This window comes from Schistocerca americana, chromosome 1 (genome assembly GCF_021461395.2).
Source record: "Schistocerca americana isolate TAMUIC-IGC-003095 chromosome 1, iqSchAmer2.1, whole genome shotgun sequence".
NCBI classification, from domain to species: Eukaryota; Metazoa; Arthropoda; class Insecta; order Orthoptera; family Acrididae; genus Schistocerca; species Schistocerca americana.
The window spans coordinates 192,988,194-193,007,659 of NC_060119.1; the positions used below are offsets into that span (position 1 = coordinate 192,988,194).

Sequence of the window (19,466 nt, forward strand, 5' to 3'; positions counted from 1 at the left end):
TTTAAATTGTATTTCATAGCCTTCATATTAAGAATGTGTGTAATCAAATGAGATTTTATAGCAACCAATTTTTGTGCTTTAAGAATGTACTACTGTAGCATGAAATTTGCTTTTCAATAACCTAAAGAACTCTTTAATTTGTGTAGATGAACACTAGATCCTATTCTGAATTTTTTATTGTAGTAAATATTTTATCTTAGTTAAGAATCATCAAATTTTGTTTGACATATAATTGTGGCTTACTTTATTAACTTGTCGAGGTTGACAAACCAAGATGCAGCTTCCTGATAATGGAAATCTCCTCCCATTGTGACAAGGACGTGATCAGTCTTCATATAAGATGCCTGTTCCTCTATATATGCAATGAATTCTGTTACCTGTCATAAATAAGATAATGTCATTAATTTTGCAACAGTATCAGCAACAGCTTCACACTGAAACTTTAAGCATTTTAATGAAGAATAGTGTTTCATATTTCTCTTTGTTTCAGTATGAGTAGCCAATGTGTTCAACACACAATTTTATTTTTGATCTTGAGATTATGGTGCTATTTTCAGATTTATTAAACAACTGCAGTGAATTGCTCGATATATTTGTAATATGAAGTAAATATTATGGGGAATAGTTTTCTTGACCAGGCTAATGTAAACAGAAATGCTGCGCCTTTTTGATCTGAATGCTGTATGGATAGTGAGCGTCATGACACCCCTCCAATACAAATTTTTGGAATGAAGGAGAATTGTCCACTGTAATTTACTGTATGAATTGGCAAAAATATGACACATTTAGTGCATATCATTGTTTTATGGATACCGTAGCTGAAATAAGGGAATAAAACTGCATCCAAATCTTTTCTGTATCATGGTATTATTTTCATTATCTCCTCTACCTTGTAAATTCCACTTGACCTAGAGTTCTGAGTGTCATTTATGTCCATTTTTTTATTTTAAGTGGTTTTACATAGATTCATCAATTTCTGGATCCAGAAGTTCAATATTCACTGGAAGTTTCTTTATTATTGCTGTATAACTAAAACATTCTAATTATATGCAAGATAAACTTATGGGAGATCAGTTTAAGTAAAAAGAAATAGGGGTGGCAAAGAGAAATGGGCTGTCTTAGAAAGACAAACCAGTACAAAAGATATTATCACATCTCAATCCTGTTACAACAGCGAGAGCTATTATTTAGTAAAGTAGTTTCCACTTATCAGCTCAGAAACTGTGTTACAGGGAGAAAAATTCAGAATGACTGTAGCAGTGAGCGAAACAATCCTGCACACATGCTGCTAAAATAATCTGTTGTTTATTGCATTTACAGATGATCTATAATACGTATTCTTTTTCTTATGAATCCACTAGTACTAATGCTAGTGTAGTTTGTTGGCTGCAGAATGCTTCTACGTGGGATACAAGCTAACAACTTTCTCTTAATCAGAGGTATACAACAATGACTTCCTGAGAAATACACTCCTGGAAATGGAAAAAAGAACACATTGACACCGGTGTGTCATACCCACCATACTTGCTCCGGACACTGCGAGAGGGCTGTACAAGCAATGATCACACGCACGGCACAGCGGGCACACCAGGAACCGCGGTGTTGGCCGTCGAATGGCGCTAGCTGCGCAGCATTTGTGCACCGCCGCCATCAGTGTCAGCCAGTTTGCCGTGGCATACGGAGCTCCATCGCAGTCTTTAACACTGGTAGCATGCCGCGACAGCGTGGACGTGAACCGTATGTGCAGTTGACGGACTTTGAGTGAGGGCGTATAGTGGGCATGCGGGAGGCCGGGTGGACGTACCGCCGAATTGCTCAACACGTGGGGCGTGAGGTCTCCACAGTACATCGATGTTGTCGCCAGTGGTCGGCGGAAGGTGCACGTGCCCGTCGACCTGGGACCGGACCGCAGCGGCGCACGGATGCACGCCAAGACCATAGGATCTTACGCAGTGCCGTAGGGGACCGCACCGCCACTTCCCAGCAAATTAGGGACACTGTTGCTCCTGGGGTATCGGCGAGGACCATTCGCAACCGTCTCCATGAAGCTGGGCTACGGTCCCGCACACCGTTAGGCCGTCTTCCGCTCACGCCCCAACATCGTGCAGCCCGCCTCCAGTGGTGTCGCGACAGGCGTGAATGGAGGGACGAATGGAGACGTGTCGTCTTCAGCGATGAGAGTCGCTTCTGCCTTGGTGCCAATGATGGTCGTATGCGCGTTTGGCGCCGTGCAGGTGAGCGCCACAATCAGGACTGCATACGACCGAGGCACACAGGGCCAACACCCGGCATCATGGTGTGGGGAGCAATCTCCTACACTGGCCGTACACCACTGGTGATCGTCGAGGGGACACTGAATAGTGCACGGTACATCCAAACTGTCATCGAACCCATCGTTCTACCATTCCTAGACCGGCAAGGGAACTTGCTGTTCCAACAGGACAATGCACGTCCGCATGTATCCCGTGCCACCCAACGTGCTCTAGAAGGTGTAAGTCAACTACCCTGGCCAGCAAGATCTCCGGATCTGTTCCCCATTGAGCATGTTTGGGACTGGATGAAGCGTCGTCTCACCCGGTCTGCACGTCCAGCACGAACGCTGGTCCAACTGAGGCGCCAGGTGGAAATGGCATGGCAAGCCGTTCCACAGGACTACATCCAGCATCTCTACAATCGTCTCCATGGGAGAATAGCAGCCTGCATTGCTGCGAAAGGTGGATATACACTGTACTAGTGCCGACATTGTGCATGCTCTGTTGGCTGTGTCTATGTGCCTGTGGTTCTGTCAGTGTGATCATGTGATGTATCTGACCCCAGGAATGTGTCAATAAAGTTTCCCCTTCCTGGGACAATGAATTCACGGTGTTCTTATTTCAATTTCCAGGAGTGTAGTTTCAAATTGTACCAGCCATCTGGATGGAAAGAAAAAAGCGAAACATTAATGGTTCTGCATGGTAGTTGTGGAAACAGAATACAATATTGGTACACAACTGTACTGATAATTGAAAGTAAACATGTTAGAGAGCAAGTTCGAACCAATTTTTTAGTTTTTGTATCACTCCTGGCAGTGCAATAATTGTTCTTCATTTGATTTTATTTCATGATTAACACGCATAGAACTGTCACACAAATTAGCTACTTTATTATATCAAGCATGGCTTCATTAACTTTTATAAATCATGGTGTAATTTCCCAATTACTGATGACAATTGTCTAATTATTTTATCTGAAAAATATTTCATAGCGAAATTACATGATTTAAGATTTGTAAGTAACACATGGAGGTGAAGTTCTTAATGGGCAAATGGATGTTTGTTGTTAAAGTGATCACCACATCTGAAAGCACTCAATTTCCTATTCTCTCATAAATCTTACTTTCTCTAATACCAACTTATTATAAAAATTATTCATAATCAAAGCCCTCATGTTCCAGAAAGTTTGAACCTTAAGTGATGCTTATTTCTAAAATACAGCATGATAGTTTTCTAGCCATGATTTTTATGGTTTTAAAAATGCCCACTTTTTATAGATGCCATTGTTAAGTTACTAACTATTTGATATAGAAAATTTCTTTGTTATCTATTTTTGGTGAGCTCTGTGAACTCCCGTGGAAGTATGAATAATATCTATAAAATAATACTCATAATTTTACCTTTTTTCTAAATATCTAGTTCATAGTTAAACAGACTTGCTGTTTTGCTTACTATATTTGTGTGTCCTATAATTTGCTTCCTTTTCTGGTAATATTAAAAGTACAATAATAGATTTAGGATTTTATTCATATGGTATCAGTCATGACTAATGCATTAACCACAGTTCCTAGTTGTAAGTCCCCCTTCACTCTGGCTTTTATAAAGTATTTTTAAAAAAATTTACCACTTTCTCATCCTAGATAGGACCATACATTAGACTGTGTTTTATGTATTTTTCCCATGCAGAGATTCTGAAGATGCCTCAAAAAAGTGACACACATCAGTACAGCTTCCGCTGTCACTTCAGCATGACTGTTTTTATTACTGAAAGAATATCACCAAGGTTGCTCCACAATGGCCTCAGCATGTGAGAATTTATATATCCAATAGTTAAACTGTACAATACTATGTGTAAGATGTAAAGATTTATTGTGTGGGTTGGCCTGCGTAAGCTTCACATAATTAGTTATATTGTGTACAAACAATACAGACTAAACAGTGACTAAGTGCAGTTGCTGTGTAAGTAGTAACTGATTTAAACACAAAATTAAAATCCTTTCTATAGAAAAATGATTAAATTCACTCCACAAATTTTAAAACACTGACTGCAACATGAACCAGTAGCATATCAGTCGTAATGTAATGTGTACAAAATGTGTATGAGAAGCATCAACTGCTATATGTAACATATGTTGTAAGTATAATAGAGGGAAACATTCCACGTGGGAAAAATATATCTAAAAACAAAGATGATGTGACTTACCAAACGAAAGCGCTGGCATGTCGATAGACACACAAACAAACACAAATATACACACAAAATTCTAGCTTTCGCAACCAACGGTTGCTTCGTCAGGAAAGAGGGAAGGAGAGGGAAAGACAAAAGAATGTGGGTTTTAAAGGAGAGGGTAAGGAGTCATTCCAATCCCGGGAGCGGAAAGACTTACCTTAGGGGGAAAAAAAGGACAGGTATACGCTCGCACACACACACACACACACACATATCCATCCACACATATACAGACACAAGCAGACATATTAAAAGGCAAAGAGTTCCCTCTTTCCTGACGAAGCAACTGTTGGTTGCGAAAGCTAGAATTTTGTGTGTATATTTGTGTTTGTTTGTGTGTCTATTGACGTGCCAGCGCTTTCGTTTGGTAAGTCACATCATCTTTGTTTTTAGATATATATGTTGTAAGTATAATTATTATGATACAATTATTTCTAATGCTTGCAAAAGCCATCACTGTGATGGCTCCATGCAAAGACAATGCAAATAAATAAACTGAAATCTATGTCTTGTTGTTTGATTGATGTATCTTCACAGTGAAAGAGTACTATAAAATGTTGCCACTCTGGCACTACATTTGCATTGTTGGTGCTCTACTGTGATATATGAACTGTTAAAATTATTTATTGCATTCTGATCATCTTTAAATGACTGAGGTTGATAAATGTGAAAAGATCACAACTTATACAGCAATTTCAGAATGAAACAACTTGGCTGGGAAAGAGAAAGGCTCAGTCAGTAGACCACTTGGACGTGAAAGGAAAAGTTCCTGAGTCTGACTCTTGGTCCGGCACACAGTTTTAATATACCAGGAAGTCTCATATACAGTATTGTGTTCATCATTTAACAAACTGATCACTGAACCAAATTACTGCAAGAGCCAAGACACTCATGAATAACAGTGCTACTACCGAGGTAAAATCCGGGTCAGTAACTTAACATCTGGTGCCTGTTGGATGAGGATCACAAAAAGACATTATCCACAATAGTAGTGAAAATATATGGACAGTGACATCAGTCTTTTATGCAGATTCAGTTATACATATTGAAGCAAGCAACTACTATTTATTAAACAAAGTGACTACATACTGTGGTAGGATTGAAGAGTGCATGGACAAATACAGTAAATGGAAATAAGTGTAAGTTTTATGGTTTGCAGGCAAACTGTACAAGCTTTGCAAAAACAGACATAATGTCTTATGGGATAACAGCAATCAGTGATTTTATAATGTTACTTAAAATCCATCTTGATTGCAAATTTTTCATTCATATTACCAGTTTCGGTTCATTCAGAACCATCTTCAGATCTGATAAATATCAGATCTGAAGATGGTTCTGAATGAACTGAAACTGGTCATATGAATTAAAAATTTACAATCAAGATGGATTTTGAGTAACATTAGAAAAACTGTACAAGGATGGTGGCATGTTTAAAATCAGCCATTGGACAACTGAGGAGGTGGCAGCCATAGCTGAAGCAATCAGCCAATTGAAACTTGGATATGTCACTGTAATATTAGAATAGACCTTAGCCAATAGGGAACCAAATTGATATTAACAAACCTGCTTGGTTGTATGAGTTGAAATCATTATCATAGCAGCAAACAACAGAAAAAAAGTGTTTATGTTATTAAGTGTGTAAGGACACAATCAGCTACATAGAGTACGCATACATGGAACACCAGTGTAAAAAATTCCACTATATTGTACATAGCCACAAAATACATGTGTGTGTAAACATTAGCAAACAAAACAGAACAGGAAGCAAAAAAGAGCAATGAACATGAGAATATAAAGACACACTGCACTTTTCAAGGTATTGATTATGTCTGGGTTGCCTTCCACCCCTGTCAAGTGTGGAGAATTTGGTATGAAGGGGAATTTGAACCTGACCCAGCAGCCAGCCTCTGTTTGGATGGTTGGGCATGATGGACACATAACTGAAGTAGATGACACAGCTCTGGTTCTGTGGAATGGTGGTGGGATGGAGTGTCATCGGTAGGAGACAGAAGGAGGAGTGGCAGCATTAGTGTGAGGTGTTATTTCCTCTGATGTCATCATGATCACGTTGCCATCAGAAGTTGGTGGTAAAGTCCGGGTGGGCTTAAGTTTTCCAATCAAAACTTTGGTCTTGTATAGTTGTTCTGGCACAGTCCAACAGACCTATGATGGAACCACCATACTAAGGTTGGCATGAGTATGTCACACATCATTGTGTGAGTGGCCATGCCCCGTAGCTTGACAATCCACTGTGTTTCTGAGGACACAACTGCCTGAGAACCACATTGCACTGTGGGGTGTTGGTAAGCCCATCTAACGTATTGCAGACCCCTTGTAATTTGGAGCCTGTTGCCATCAGATTACCTTCTAATACACTGTTCTCCTCACGTAATTTGGTGGTATCACTTGACTGTATCATACACTAATCTGTTCAAAACAGAAGTACTTCAGTTGTCTACCCTGTGAGGGATGTGTGTTATCGAGTGATCCTTTACAGTGGGAAGATTGTGACCATAGTCAGAATGTTTCAGGTGATCATTCTGAAAATTCATTGTCAAAGTGGCTGAACAAGCTGAACAATGTCAGTTAACACAAAAGGCCACTTGCAATGATCAGCGAGACCAATGTCGAACACCAAAGTAACTGTAATTGCGTTTATGGAATTGTGAACTGCCATTAAGGATTCTGGCTGGCAGCATGGCGATGTCTAATCCCATATTCATTAAAAACACTCAGTCTGAAGAGTGGTCGGTGACAAACAGTGTTTGTGCCGTAGTGGAGTGTAGTCATGTTAGTGGTGACTGTGTTCTTATAATAGTGCAGCCTTTAGCACAATGAGTAGTCCTATGAGGGTTGTGAATCATAGAGTATTGATTGGTCTTCTGTGGTAGGCATTGTAGATGAATGTCATTCTGTGTTGTGCCTGAACCAGAATGCATTTTGACCTTCAGATGTGAACTTGTTATTTTCCTCTTTGTAGCCTTAAAACCTAAACATCTGTGATACCAGCAATTAACTGCCTGAGGTAGCTCATTACTGCAAGACTTGTGCAGAAGAGCATGGTGTGTATGTCCACCATCTGCTGCCATGGAAAGGTGCTCAGGAACACTCGACAGTCTTCAGGTGGAGGCAGCATTGCAGCAAAGCAGTAGTGTGTCGGGATGTTCTGGGGTGGCTTGGCTGTCTTTGGAACAAGTGAAAGTTGCTGAGGCAGCCACCACAACATGTGAACTGGCAAAGGTATGTGCTCTAATGGCAACTTGTATAATGCATGAGTAATTAAGGTTAACTGCACTTGGGGTACCAACTGTTGTTGCCAAATGTGCAGCAGCAAAAGGTCTGAAATGATATTGGTATCAATCATTCAGTGCAAATGTCTGCAGAGTTTGAATGGTGTATTTTCACCATGTCTCTTATGATTCAAGATTTGTGTGAGTGTTTGAGCCATTGGTTTTGTGAAATTAGAAATCAGCACCATCTTGAGAGCTTTGTAGGCATGAAAGAAGGGTATAAGATAATATACAACATCAAGGTTGTAACTCATTTATTGAGGTTACTGCCAAGGACCACTGAAGCCAACAAACAAAGTCTGTTGCTCATGAATGTGAACTAGCATGAGTGATGAACTGAGAGCTTGTTCATATTGGGTTCAGTGTCACTTAACACTGCTGCATTGCTCTGTGAAACATTGTTATGTGGTTGCATCACTGTAATCAATGGCATGACCAGTGCGGTTGTTACCTTGATATTCCAAGTTGTCCAGCATGTGGCACTGATCCAGTGATTGAGATAGAGGAGATAGGAGTTGTAAAACCTCATTTTTGTTGTTAATCTCACGGATGGCATTGTCAATGTGTACAGTAGGTTGTGTGTGGTAGACATGTATCTGTGTGAATCCCAGCAGATAACCCATCCACAAGAACACAATTTCTTGTTCAGTGTCACCAATTATGTAGGGACACTATCATCTGTATGTAATACACTTACATGGACTAACAGCCTTATAAGTTCCACTGTATTGTACATAGCCATAAAATATACGTGTGTAAACATTAGGGAACAAAGCAGAACAGGAAACAATAAAGAGCAAGAGAAAATAAAGAGACATTGCATCGATTAGTCAATTATTTCATTCCCAAAAGCATTTTATAACTAATGACTAAATGAGTGATGGGGAACATGATTTGAAAATAGACAATAAAATTGATGGAGAGAACCACAAAGAATATATAAGAAATGAGAAAAGACATCATTCACTTAAAATAGTAATGATCTTAAAAGTGAATTTAACAGTTGTATATCAGAGATGAAAGAAACTAATCTCAAATTTGCAGTCACTTCAAAAGTGATATCAGTAGTTTACAATTTAAAATGAGCAGTAGTACTGCTGATGTTAAAACTGAATTTGTTCAGAAAATGGATTCATTACATTATAATGTAACTACTTCTATACAAGTTGGTGTAGGGATGTGAGTTATCTGAGAGTGTGAGTAAAATATATCTGTAGTTTTGTTGTAAAAAGACAGCAATAAAATAACTTACATATTTTTAATCTGTGTGTATAACAATATTAGCAATAAAGAGAATTAACAAAAGAAAAAATCAACATGGTAATGATGAAATTTTGCACAAAATAACAAATCCCTTTCAGCTAAAAATGATATATGGTAAAATTTGAGGTAAGGCAAAATATGAAAGACCACAAAACTATTGAAAAACATTATTGGAATGTAAACTGTGAGAATATAAAAACATTGGAAATTTGTACAATGGGAGTAGAGAAAGATTGTTCAGATAGTAAATTCAGTGCCATTTGTGTAAGTATTAGTTCACTATAATAATAACTGTTCTGAGTACAATTTGGCACAGTGTAGCCCTCTCAGACCTGAATAAAGAAACAGACCTGAATAAAGAAAGTGAAGGTGAAATAATTTTTGTTTCCTACACTAATATTTATCAAGAGAAAAGTTTTTGTATTATATTTTTATAGAACAATGGTCAGCTTTGTATTCACCATTTAATCTATGTTTTTTGTAAAAAAAATTTTGTGCTATATGTTAGTATTAATTTCAACTTTTTGTGATCAGTTATTAAATTCTGGCTATAAAAAGTGAAGGAGCAATTAATTTTTCTTTTACAAAGACATGAGAATCACTGAACAGGAGGCAAAGATTTGTGCCCTTCAGGATGAATTAGATCATGCAAAATTGGAACTAGATAGATTTAAAGGGGAAACCGATTGCGGGACTGGGTAAAGGTAACAAGCAATGGACAAAAGGGGGACAGCTCATCAACTGCTTCTACATTTGAGCTATCAATATCAAATAAATTTGGCTTGTTACTTGAAGTAGGAGGGGAAGAGCCTCATACAGCTGTACGTTACAGTAGGGTGAAGCAGGCCTCTATCAAAGAAACTCTGTGTAGGTTGGTACCAAACAAAAGTAGGAAGAAAAGAGTGTTGTTGCTAGGTAGTAGCTATGGGAGGGGTGTAGGCCAGATGGTACAGGAAGAGTTAGGAGCAGGGTACCAGGTCACAAGTATTGTGAAGCCAAGTGCTAGTCTTAGTCACATGACAGAGGACATAGAAAAATTGTGCAAAGGTTTTGGCAAAGAGGATCAAGTTATTATAGTAGGTAGAGCAGAAAATAACCTGGCTAAGAACAGTAATTACAGCATTAGAGGTGACTTGGATAAAATAGGAGTAGCAACTACACACACAAATGTTTCATCGAGGCCCTGCAGCACTATAACCATCCCTGGGTTAATACTGCTGTGGGCTGTGTTAACTCTGAGTTGAGCAGATAACTGCTAACTGAAATAAATTCTCATAAGGTAGAAGAGCATCTACCTGCTTGCAAAATTTAGAGGGAAAAGATAGACATCTTGTGCCTATCTGAGCACCACATAACCAGGGCGTTACATAAGTGTTATATAAAAGATTGCAGTCTAGCATCTTACTCATGCAGAAGTAAGATGGGAAAAGGTGAAGTTGTTATATATATTAAGACTGAACACAGTGTCAGAAGCATTGACACACATAGATTTTGTAGTGATCAGCACATAGAAGACTGTGCTTGTAAATTAATGCTGAAAAACAGTTCACTTTTAATTGTAACAGTGTATAGATCCCCACTGGGAAATTTTGAATTATTTATGAGGAACCTGGATTCCTTACTGTGCTGTCTGTCAGACATCAGCAAGCAGCTAATCACCTATGGCGACTTCAATGTAGATTTTATAAAGGATTCTGATAGGAAAAATGATCTGGAAACTTTATTTGGATCCTACAATTTGCTCTCAATAGTTAACTTTCCAACACAGGGGATAAAGACAGTAGGTTCCTAATTGATAATGTTTTCTTTGATGAGGCACAAAGCCAGAAAATAACTGTTTACCCAGTAAGAAATGATTTCTCTGATCATAGGCACAGTTAGCCAGGATAAATGACATAGTGCCTTACAGTCCTTACAGTGTGGATACATCTCATCGGAAGTCAGTTAGAATTATTAATGACTACAGGACAAATGTTATTAAGAGTGGTTTACAAAAAACAACCTTGGATGAAATTTATAAATAACCAAATTCCAATATAATAAAGAACCAAATGCCAATATAAAATTTCATCTATTCCGGACCACCAGCAGCAGCGAGTACTGTTTGTATAAAGCGTTTTTGTACTTATTTGCTGCGCTTAGCTTTTAAATAGTTTTTCTGGGAAAACCTAGCGTAGTTTTCGCGTCTCGTATTTCAGTGAGTGTTTCTTGATTATCAGACTAGCTCATCAGAAGATTATCTTGGGAATTTGTCACCGTATAGAGTAGGGTAAACATAGTCATGTGTAGGGACTGTGGTTGTTGTGAGCGGTCGCAAGGAGAATTGGCCACTCTTCGGGGGCAGGTGGAGGCTTTGTCTGTTAGGCTCATCGAGCTCGAGGCGCAGGCGTCGGCTCGTAGTGGCGTTGGGGCAACTGTGGTGAGACCTATGCCTACTTCGGTGGCCTTGGAATCACATGGAACCCCTGATGTCGCTGCGTCTTCCGGCAGTGAGCATCTTACCGGTCAGCCATCACTCCAGGGTGAATGGCGGACAGTGGTGGGCTCGCGCGTGCCTGGCCGAAAGGCGAAGGTGGGATCTGGCCGCGTGGCAGCTGCCTTACCCCTTTCCAACAGGTACGGGGTGCTTCCTAGTGGTGATGACATCGTTTCCGAGCCACCACAGGATGCCTCGCCTGTTGGGCCAGTGGCCGATTCTCCGGCAAGGTCCCGACAGTCACAGAGGGCGGGCCTATTAGTTATAGGGAGCTCCAACGTTAGGCGGGTTATGGAGCCCCTCAGGAAAATAGCGGGTAGGTCGGGGAAGAATGCCAGTGTGCACTCAGTGTGCTTGCTGGGGGGTCTCGTCCGTAATGTGGAGGAGGCCCTTCCGGCAGCTATTGAACGCACTGGGTGTGGCCGGCTGCAGATAGTAGCACATGTCGGAACGAATGACGCCTGCCGCTTGGGTTCTGAGGCCATCCTTGGTTCCTTCCGGCGGCTGGCTGATTTGGTGAAGACAACCAGCATCGCACGCGGAGTGCAAGCTGAGCTTAATATCTGCAGCATAGTGCCCAGAGTCGATCGCGGTCCTCTGGTTTGGAGCCGTGTGGAGGGTCTAAACCAGAGGCTCAGACGACTCTGCGACTATAATGGTTGCAAATTCATCGACCTCCGTTATTGGGTGGAGAACTGTAGGGCCCCCCCTAGACAGGTCAGGCGTGCACTACACACCGGAAGCAGCTACTAGGGTAGCAGAGTACGTGTGGCGTGCACACGGGGGTTTTTTAGGTTAGAGGGACCCCCCCTTGGGCGAAACGATAAAATACCTGACGGCTTACCAGAGAGGACATTATCATCGTTGATAAAGAACGTCCGTCCTCAGAGACCAAAAACAGGAAAAGTTAACGTAATATTGGTAAACTGCAGGAGTATCCAGGGCAAGGTTCCTGAATTAGTATCTCTTATTGAAGGAAATAGTGCGCATATAGTATTAGGAACGGAAAGTTGGTTAAAACCGGAAGTGAACAGTAACGAAATCCTAGACACAGAATGGAATATATACCGCAAGGATAGGATAAACGCCAATGGTGGAGGAGTATTTATAGCAGTAAAGAATTCAATAATATCCAGTGAAGTTATTAGCGAATGCGAATGTGAAATAATCTGGGTTAAGTTAAGTATCAAAGGTGGGTCAGATATGATAGTCGGATGCTTCTATAGACCACCTGCATCAGCAACCGTAGTAGTTGAGCGCCTCAGAGAGAACCTGCAGAATGTCGTGAAGAAGTTTCGTGATCATACTATTGTAATAGGGGGAGACTTCAATCTACCAGGTATAGAATGGGATAGTCACACAATCAGAACTGGAGCCAGGGACAGAGACTCTTGTGACATTATCCTGACTGCCTTGTCCGAGAATTACTTCAAGCAGATAGTTAGAGAACCAACTCGTGAAGCTAACGTTTTAGACCTCATAGCAACAAATAGACCGGAACTTTTCGACTCCGTGAATGTAGAAGAGGGTATCAGTGATCATAAGTCAGTGGTTGCATCAATGACTACAAGTGTAATAAGAAATGCCAAGAAAGGAAGGAAAATATATTTGCTTAACAAGAGTGATAGGGCACAAATCGCAGAATATCTGAGTGACCACCATCAAACGATCATTTCTGAGGAAGAGGATGTGGAACAAAAATGGAAAAAATTCAGAAACATCGTCCAGTACGCCTTAGATAAGTTCGTACCGACTAAGGTCCAAAGCGAGGGGAAAGATCCACCGTGGTATAACAATCATGTACGAAAGGTACTACGGAAACAAAGAAAGCTACATCATAGGTTTAAGAGTAGTCGAATCATAGCTGATAAGGAAAAGCTGAACGAAGCGAAAAAGAGTGTAAAGAGAGCAATGAGAGAAGCATTCAACGAATTCAAACATAAAACATTGGCAAACAATCTAAACAAGAACCCTAAAAAGTTTTGGTCATATGTAAAATCGGTAAGCGGATCTAAATCCCCTATTCAGTCACTCGTTGACCACGATGGCACCAAAACAGAGGACGACCGAAGAAAGGCAGAAATACTGAATTCAGTGTTCCAAAACTGTTTCATTGCGGAAAATCGTAACACGGTCCCTGACTTCAGCCGTCGCACGGACGCCAAAATGGAAAATATTGAAATAAACGATATCGGAATTGAAAAACAACTGCTATCACTTAGTAGCATCCGGACCAGACGAGATACCCTTAAGATTCTACAGTGATTATGCTAAAGAACTTGCCCCCTTTCTATCAGCAATTTATCGTAGATCGCTGGAAGAACTTAAAGTACCTAGCGACTGGAAGAAAGCGCAGGTCGTTCCCATTTTCAAGAAGGGTCATAAATCAGATGCGAATAATTATAGGCCTATTTCGCTTACGTCAATCTGTTGTAGAATAATGGAACATGTTTTGTGTTCTCGTATTATGACGTTCTTAGATAATACAAATCTCCTTCATCATAACCAACATGGATTCCGCAAACAGAGATCATGTGAAACTCAGCTCGCCCTATTTGCCCAAGAAATTCACAGTGCCGTAGACACTGGCGAGCAGATTGATGCCGTATTCCTGGACTTCAGGAAGGCATTTGATACGGTTCCGCACTTACGTTTAGTGAAAAAAATACGAGCTTACGGAATATCGGACCAGGTTTGTGATTGGATTCAGGATTTCCTAGAAGAAAGAACACAACATGTCATTCTTAACGGTTCAAAATCTGCAGATGTAGAGGTAATTTCGGGAGTACCGCAGGGAAGCGTGATAGGACCTTTATTGTTTACAATATACATAAATGACTTAGTTGACAACATTGGTAGCTCCGTGAGGCTATTTGCAGATGACACGGTTGTCTACAAGAAAGTAGCAACATCAGAAGACTCGTACATACTCCAGGAGGACCTGCAGAGGATTAATGCATGGTGCGACAGCTGGCAGCTTTCCCTAAACGTAGATAAATGTAATATAATGCGCATACATAGGGCCAGAAATCCATTCCAGTACGATTATGCCATAGGTGGTAAATCATTGGAAGCAGTAACGACCGTAAAATACTTAGGAGTTACTATCCGGAGCGATCTGAAGTGGAATGATCACATAAAACAAATAGTGGGAAAAGCAGGCGCCAGGTTGAGATTCATAGGAAGAATTCTAAGAAAATGTGACTCATCGACGAAAGAAGTAGCATACAAAACGCTTGTTCGTCCGATTCTTGAGTATTGCTCATCAGTATGGGACCCTTACCAGGTTGGTTTAATAGAAGAGATAGACATGATCCAGCGAAAAGCAGCGCGATTCGTCATGGGGACATTTAGTCAGCACGAGAGCGTTACGGAGATGCTGAACAAGCTCCAGTGGCGGACACTTCAAGAAAGGCGTTACGCAATACGGAGAGGTTTATTATCGAAATTACGAGAGAGCACATTCCGGGAAGAGATGGGCAATATATTACTACCGCCCACATATATCTCGCGTAATGATCACAACAAAAAGATCCGAGAAATTAGAGCAAATACGGAGACTTACAAGCAGTCGTTCTTCCCACGCACAATTCGTGAATGGAACAGGGAAGGGGGGATCAGATAGTGGTACAATAAGTACCCTCCGCCACACACCGTAAGGTGGCTCGCGGAGTATAGATGTAGATGTAGATGTAGATGATAAATTCATATAAGTATATACAACAAGCTTTCTGTATAAGTTAAACAGAAGGGACATTAAACAGCCATGTAAAAGACCATGGGATTAAATTATCTTGTGAAAGGAAAAGGGAAATGTGTCGTTTGGCAAGAACAAATAGAGACCCTTTAGTAGTTGTGCACTACAAAAACTTCTCATAATTACTAAGAAGGGTTATTAAAAAATCAAAAAACATGCACATAACTCAGAAATCAGTCCATCTGACAACAGATGTAAGTCAATATGGACTGTAGTGAAGCAAGAGACAGGACAACAAACCACAGAAGAGGATAACATTACTATTGAATTGAATGGAAGGGTTATAAATGACAATTCACAGATAAAAAATGTATTTAATAGCCATTTGTTAAACATAGTAGAAAGCATAGGGACCAACAGTTCAAGAGAAAAATCACAACAACATGTTGAAGAAGTAACACTCATAAAATTACATCATTTGAATATACCACCAACTTCTACTACTGAAATTAAGAGGGTCATACATTCTCTCAAGAGTAAAAGCTCTTCTGGTTTTGATGGTGTTTCTAATAGATTACTAAAGATTTGTTCCCATATAAGAAGTCCGGTATTGTCCGAAATATGTAATGCACCACTAATACAAGACAAGACTAAAATATGCCGTTGTTAAACCCCTCTTTAAGAAAGGTAATAAGAGAGACATCAGTAACTACCAACCTGTTTAACTGCTGACATCATTTTCCATAATTTTTGAGAATGTCATAAGTTCTAGAATAGTATCTTACCTTGGCAACAATAATATCCTCAGCAAATCACAGTGTGGGTTTCAGAAGGGTTACTCTACTGAAAATGCCATTTACATGTTCACACACCAGATATTACAAGCATTAAATAACAAAATAGCACTGGTAGGTATTTTCTGTGACCTATCCAAGGCATTTGATTGTGTGAATCATAGTATACTCCTAGATAAATTGAAGTTTTATGGAATTGACGGTATAGCCAACCAATGGATCATGTTATATCTAACCAAAAGAATGCAGAAAGTTGTACTTAGTAGTAATTCAACCAACAGAATCGGGACATAATTTTGACTGGGGAGAAATCATGTATGGGGTTCACCAAGGCTCAATCTTAGGTCCACTACTGTTTCTCACACATGTAAATGATCTACTGTCTAATGTACAACAAGCAGAATTAGTTCTTTTTTGCAGATGAAACCAGTATTGTAATTACTCCCAGTGTACATAGAGAAATGGAAGGAATGATGAACAAAGTTCTCAAAAGTATCATTGACTGGTCTTCTGCAAATGGTCTCACCCTGAATTTCACAAAGATGCATCACATTCCATTCTGCACCTCTAGGGGTACTGCACCAGTGATAAGTGTAACACACGGTGATGAAATAATACATAGGGTGGAAACTTCAGAATTCTTAGGTGTCCATATTAATGAGAATTTAAATTGGAAAAAATATATTTTGGAATGCCTAAAACAAGTCAGTTCAGCCACATCTGCACATAGAATCATAGAAAATTTTGGGGAGAGAGCAATAAATAAGTTGACATATTTTGCTTATTTTCATTCAGTAATGTCACATGAAAAAATGTTCTGGAGTAACTCATCATTAAGAAGGAAGGCCTTCATTGCCCAAAAAATATGCTGTAAGAATAGTATGTGGTGCTCACCCATGATCATCTTGTAGACATCTGCTTAAAGAGTTAGGCATTCTGGCTACTGCTTCACAGTATATTTATTCTCTTATGAAGTTTGTTGTAAATAATCCACTACAGTTCAAAATAAACAATGAGGCAAATAACTACAACACTAGAAGAAAAAATGACATTCATTACTCAACATTAAGGTTGTCTTTATCACAGAAAGGGGTGCACAACGCTGTAACAAAAATTTTTGACCACTTACCCAGTGATATAAAATGTCTAACAGACAGCAAGGTAAAATTTGAAAATAAATAGAAAAAGTTTCTCCTTGACAACTCCTTCTATTCTATAGAAGAATTTCAATGTTTGTAATGTGTAAAAGGTGGTGGGTAGGAATTGCTAAATCAATCTGTATATCTCGTTTTCATTTTGGAGAAAAAAATAGTTATATGATGATGTTTAGAGTACAAATAGACGTACAAATTAATTTACAATATGAATGTAAATAATAGAGGGAAACATTCAATGTGAGAAAAATATATACAAAAAACAAAGATGCTGTAACTTACCAAACGAAAGCAATGGTATGTTAATAGAGACCAAAAAACACACAAACACACACACAAATTTCAAGCTTTCACAACCAAGGTTGCTTCATCAGGAAAGAGGGAAGGAGAGGGAAAGACGAAAGGATGTGGGTTTTAAGGGAGAGGGTAAGGATTCATTGCAGTCCCGGGAGCAGAAAGACTTACCTTAGGGGGGAAAAAGGACAGGTATACACTCACACACACACACACACACACACACACACACACACACACACACAAACACACGTATCCATCTGAACATATACAGACACGGGCAGACATCTGTAAATGCAAAGAGGTTGGGCAGAGATGTCAGTTGAGGCGGAAGTACAGAGGCAAAGATGTTGTTGAATGACAGGTGATGTACGAGGGGCAGCAACTAGAAATTAGCGGAGTTTGAGGCCTGGTGGGTAACAGGAAGAGAGAATATATTGAAGGGCAAGTTCCCATCTCCGGAGTTCTGATAGGTTTGTGTCAGTAGGAAGTATGCAGATAACCCGGACGGTGTAACACTGTGCCAAGATGTGCTGGCCATGCACCAAGGCATGTTTAGCGACAGGGTGATCCTCAATACCAACAAACACTGTCTGCCTGTGTCCATTCATGCGAATGGACAGTTTGACCAGCAACAGTTGTTGCAAGTTTCATTTGCCATCAATGAGCATGCATCTACACTATATGCCAGCACTCCGAAGTTGAGGGGCACACCTATGCACCCATCGGCACATTTCTAGATGCAATACATCTTGCACATGTCCGTGTGGGCAAGGTAGGCCCACTCCCTCTGTCGCAATGCAAGCGTTAGGTGCTGATGATGGTAAATCCCTTCACACACTGCCTGGAGCCAACATCCATTAGGAAACATCACTGGAGCCAACATCCATTAGGAGGCATCATCACTAAGACCTTGCTACAACCTTCAACAACATCTAGGTGGCACACTTTGGGTGCCCCAGTCATGTCAAAACGGACTTTGGTCACCCATTTCACTGTGCGCTGTTGACACAAGTCGCCCAATTGTGTGGCATGCACTTACACAGAATTACAGCATGGTTGAACGGTTCCATTGAACAATAGAAGCCTCGCTAACTTGTCATGATGCCGCCTGAGTAAGTATTCCCACTGGTGCTTCTCGGCCTGTGAGTAACACTGAAAGAAGAGATCAGCATTTCGCATGCCGACCTAGTCTAGAGATGATTTCTCATCATCCTTGGTGATTTTATGGAGAAGGTATGGCCACCCTGCGATGCATCAGTTCCTCCACTGGCAGAACGTCTGTGTCCCACATGGTTCACCCCTTCCTGCAGATATTGATGCAGCATGGCACCACCAAAGCACTGTACACACATCATGCTGCTTACTGATGTGGTGTAGCCAACACTTTGGCTGCCATACTCGGGGCCACACCGTGTCATCAGCCATGGCAAGAGAACACTCAAGATTGAGTGCAACAGCAAATTGACCAAAGTGTCAACTGACCGGCTCAAGTCAGCTTACATCTTGACTGCACCTACCATCATTCACTTCTTCAACTCAGTGCAAGACCTGTTAACAGATGATGCTTCTCTGCCACCAGTCAGCCAGAGCCCAGCTGTGACTACCCATGATGCATGGTCTGCAGCTTGTGGTCTAGTGGCTAGTGTTGCTGCCTCTGGATCATGTGTTCTTGGGTTCGATTCCTAGCTGGGTTGCGGATTTTCTTTGCCCGGGGACTGGGTGTTTGTGTTGTCCTCATTATTTCATTATAATCACCATCATTTGTGACAGGGGCTAGATTGGATTGTGAAAAAATTGTGCTTGTAAGAATTGGGACTTTGTACAGGCACTGATTAACATGGAGTTGAGCACCCCACAAACCAAAAATCAACCAAACCTCATCCCCATGATGCATGCATGATGCCAGCTGTCATTGTACCCCCACATTTGAGGCAGCCCCACACTATCTTGTCAAGCCAGCCAACTCAGCTGCCCATGCTGCACTCACCACAAGTGCCCAGGTCACCCCAACCA

General features: G+C 40.5%; 1 protein-coding gene across 1 annotated transcript in view; it reads right to left on the reverse strand.

Annotated features, from left to right (window-relative positions):
* LOC124616675 (lysosomal alpha-mannosidase-like) overlaps positions 1–19,466 on the reverse strand; it is a 136,565-nt gene that overhangs the window by 58,174 nt on the left and 58,925 nt on the right. Inside the window, exons 13-23 of the mRNA XM_047145044.1 lie at positions 18,335–18,487; positions 8,470–8,495; positions 8,224–8,368; positions 8,040–8,115; positions 7,428–7,599; positions 6,978–7,022; positions 6,713–6,892; positions 6,490–6,645; positions 5,897–6,009; positions 4,018–4,144; positions 244–377 (exon numbers count right to left, since the gene is read on the reverse strand). Of these exons, the coding sequence (XP_047001000.1) occupies positions 244–377; positions 4,018–4,144; positions 5,897–6,009; positions 6,490–6,645; positions 6,713–6,892; positions 6,978–7,022; positions 7,428–7,599; positions 8,040–8,115; positions 8,224–8,368; positions 8,470–8,495; positions 18,335–18,487 (1,327 nt within the window). The remainder of the gene's footprint in view (positions 1–243; positions 378–4,017; positions 4,145–5,896; positions 6,010–6,489; positions 6,646–6,712; positions 6,893–6,977; positions 7,023–7,427; positions 7,600–8,039; positions 8,116–8,223; positions 8,369–8,469; positions 8,496–18,334; positions 18,488–19,466) is intronic.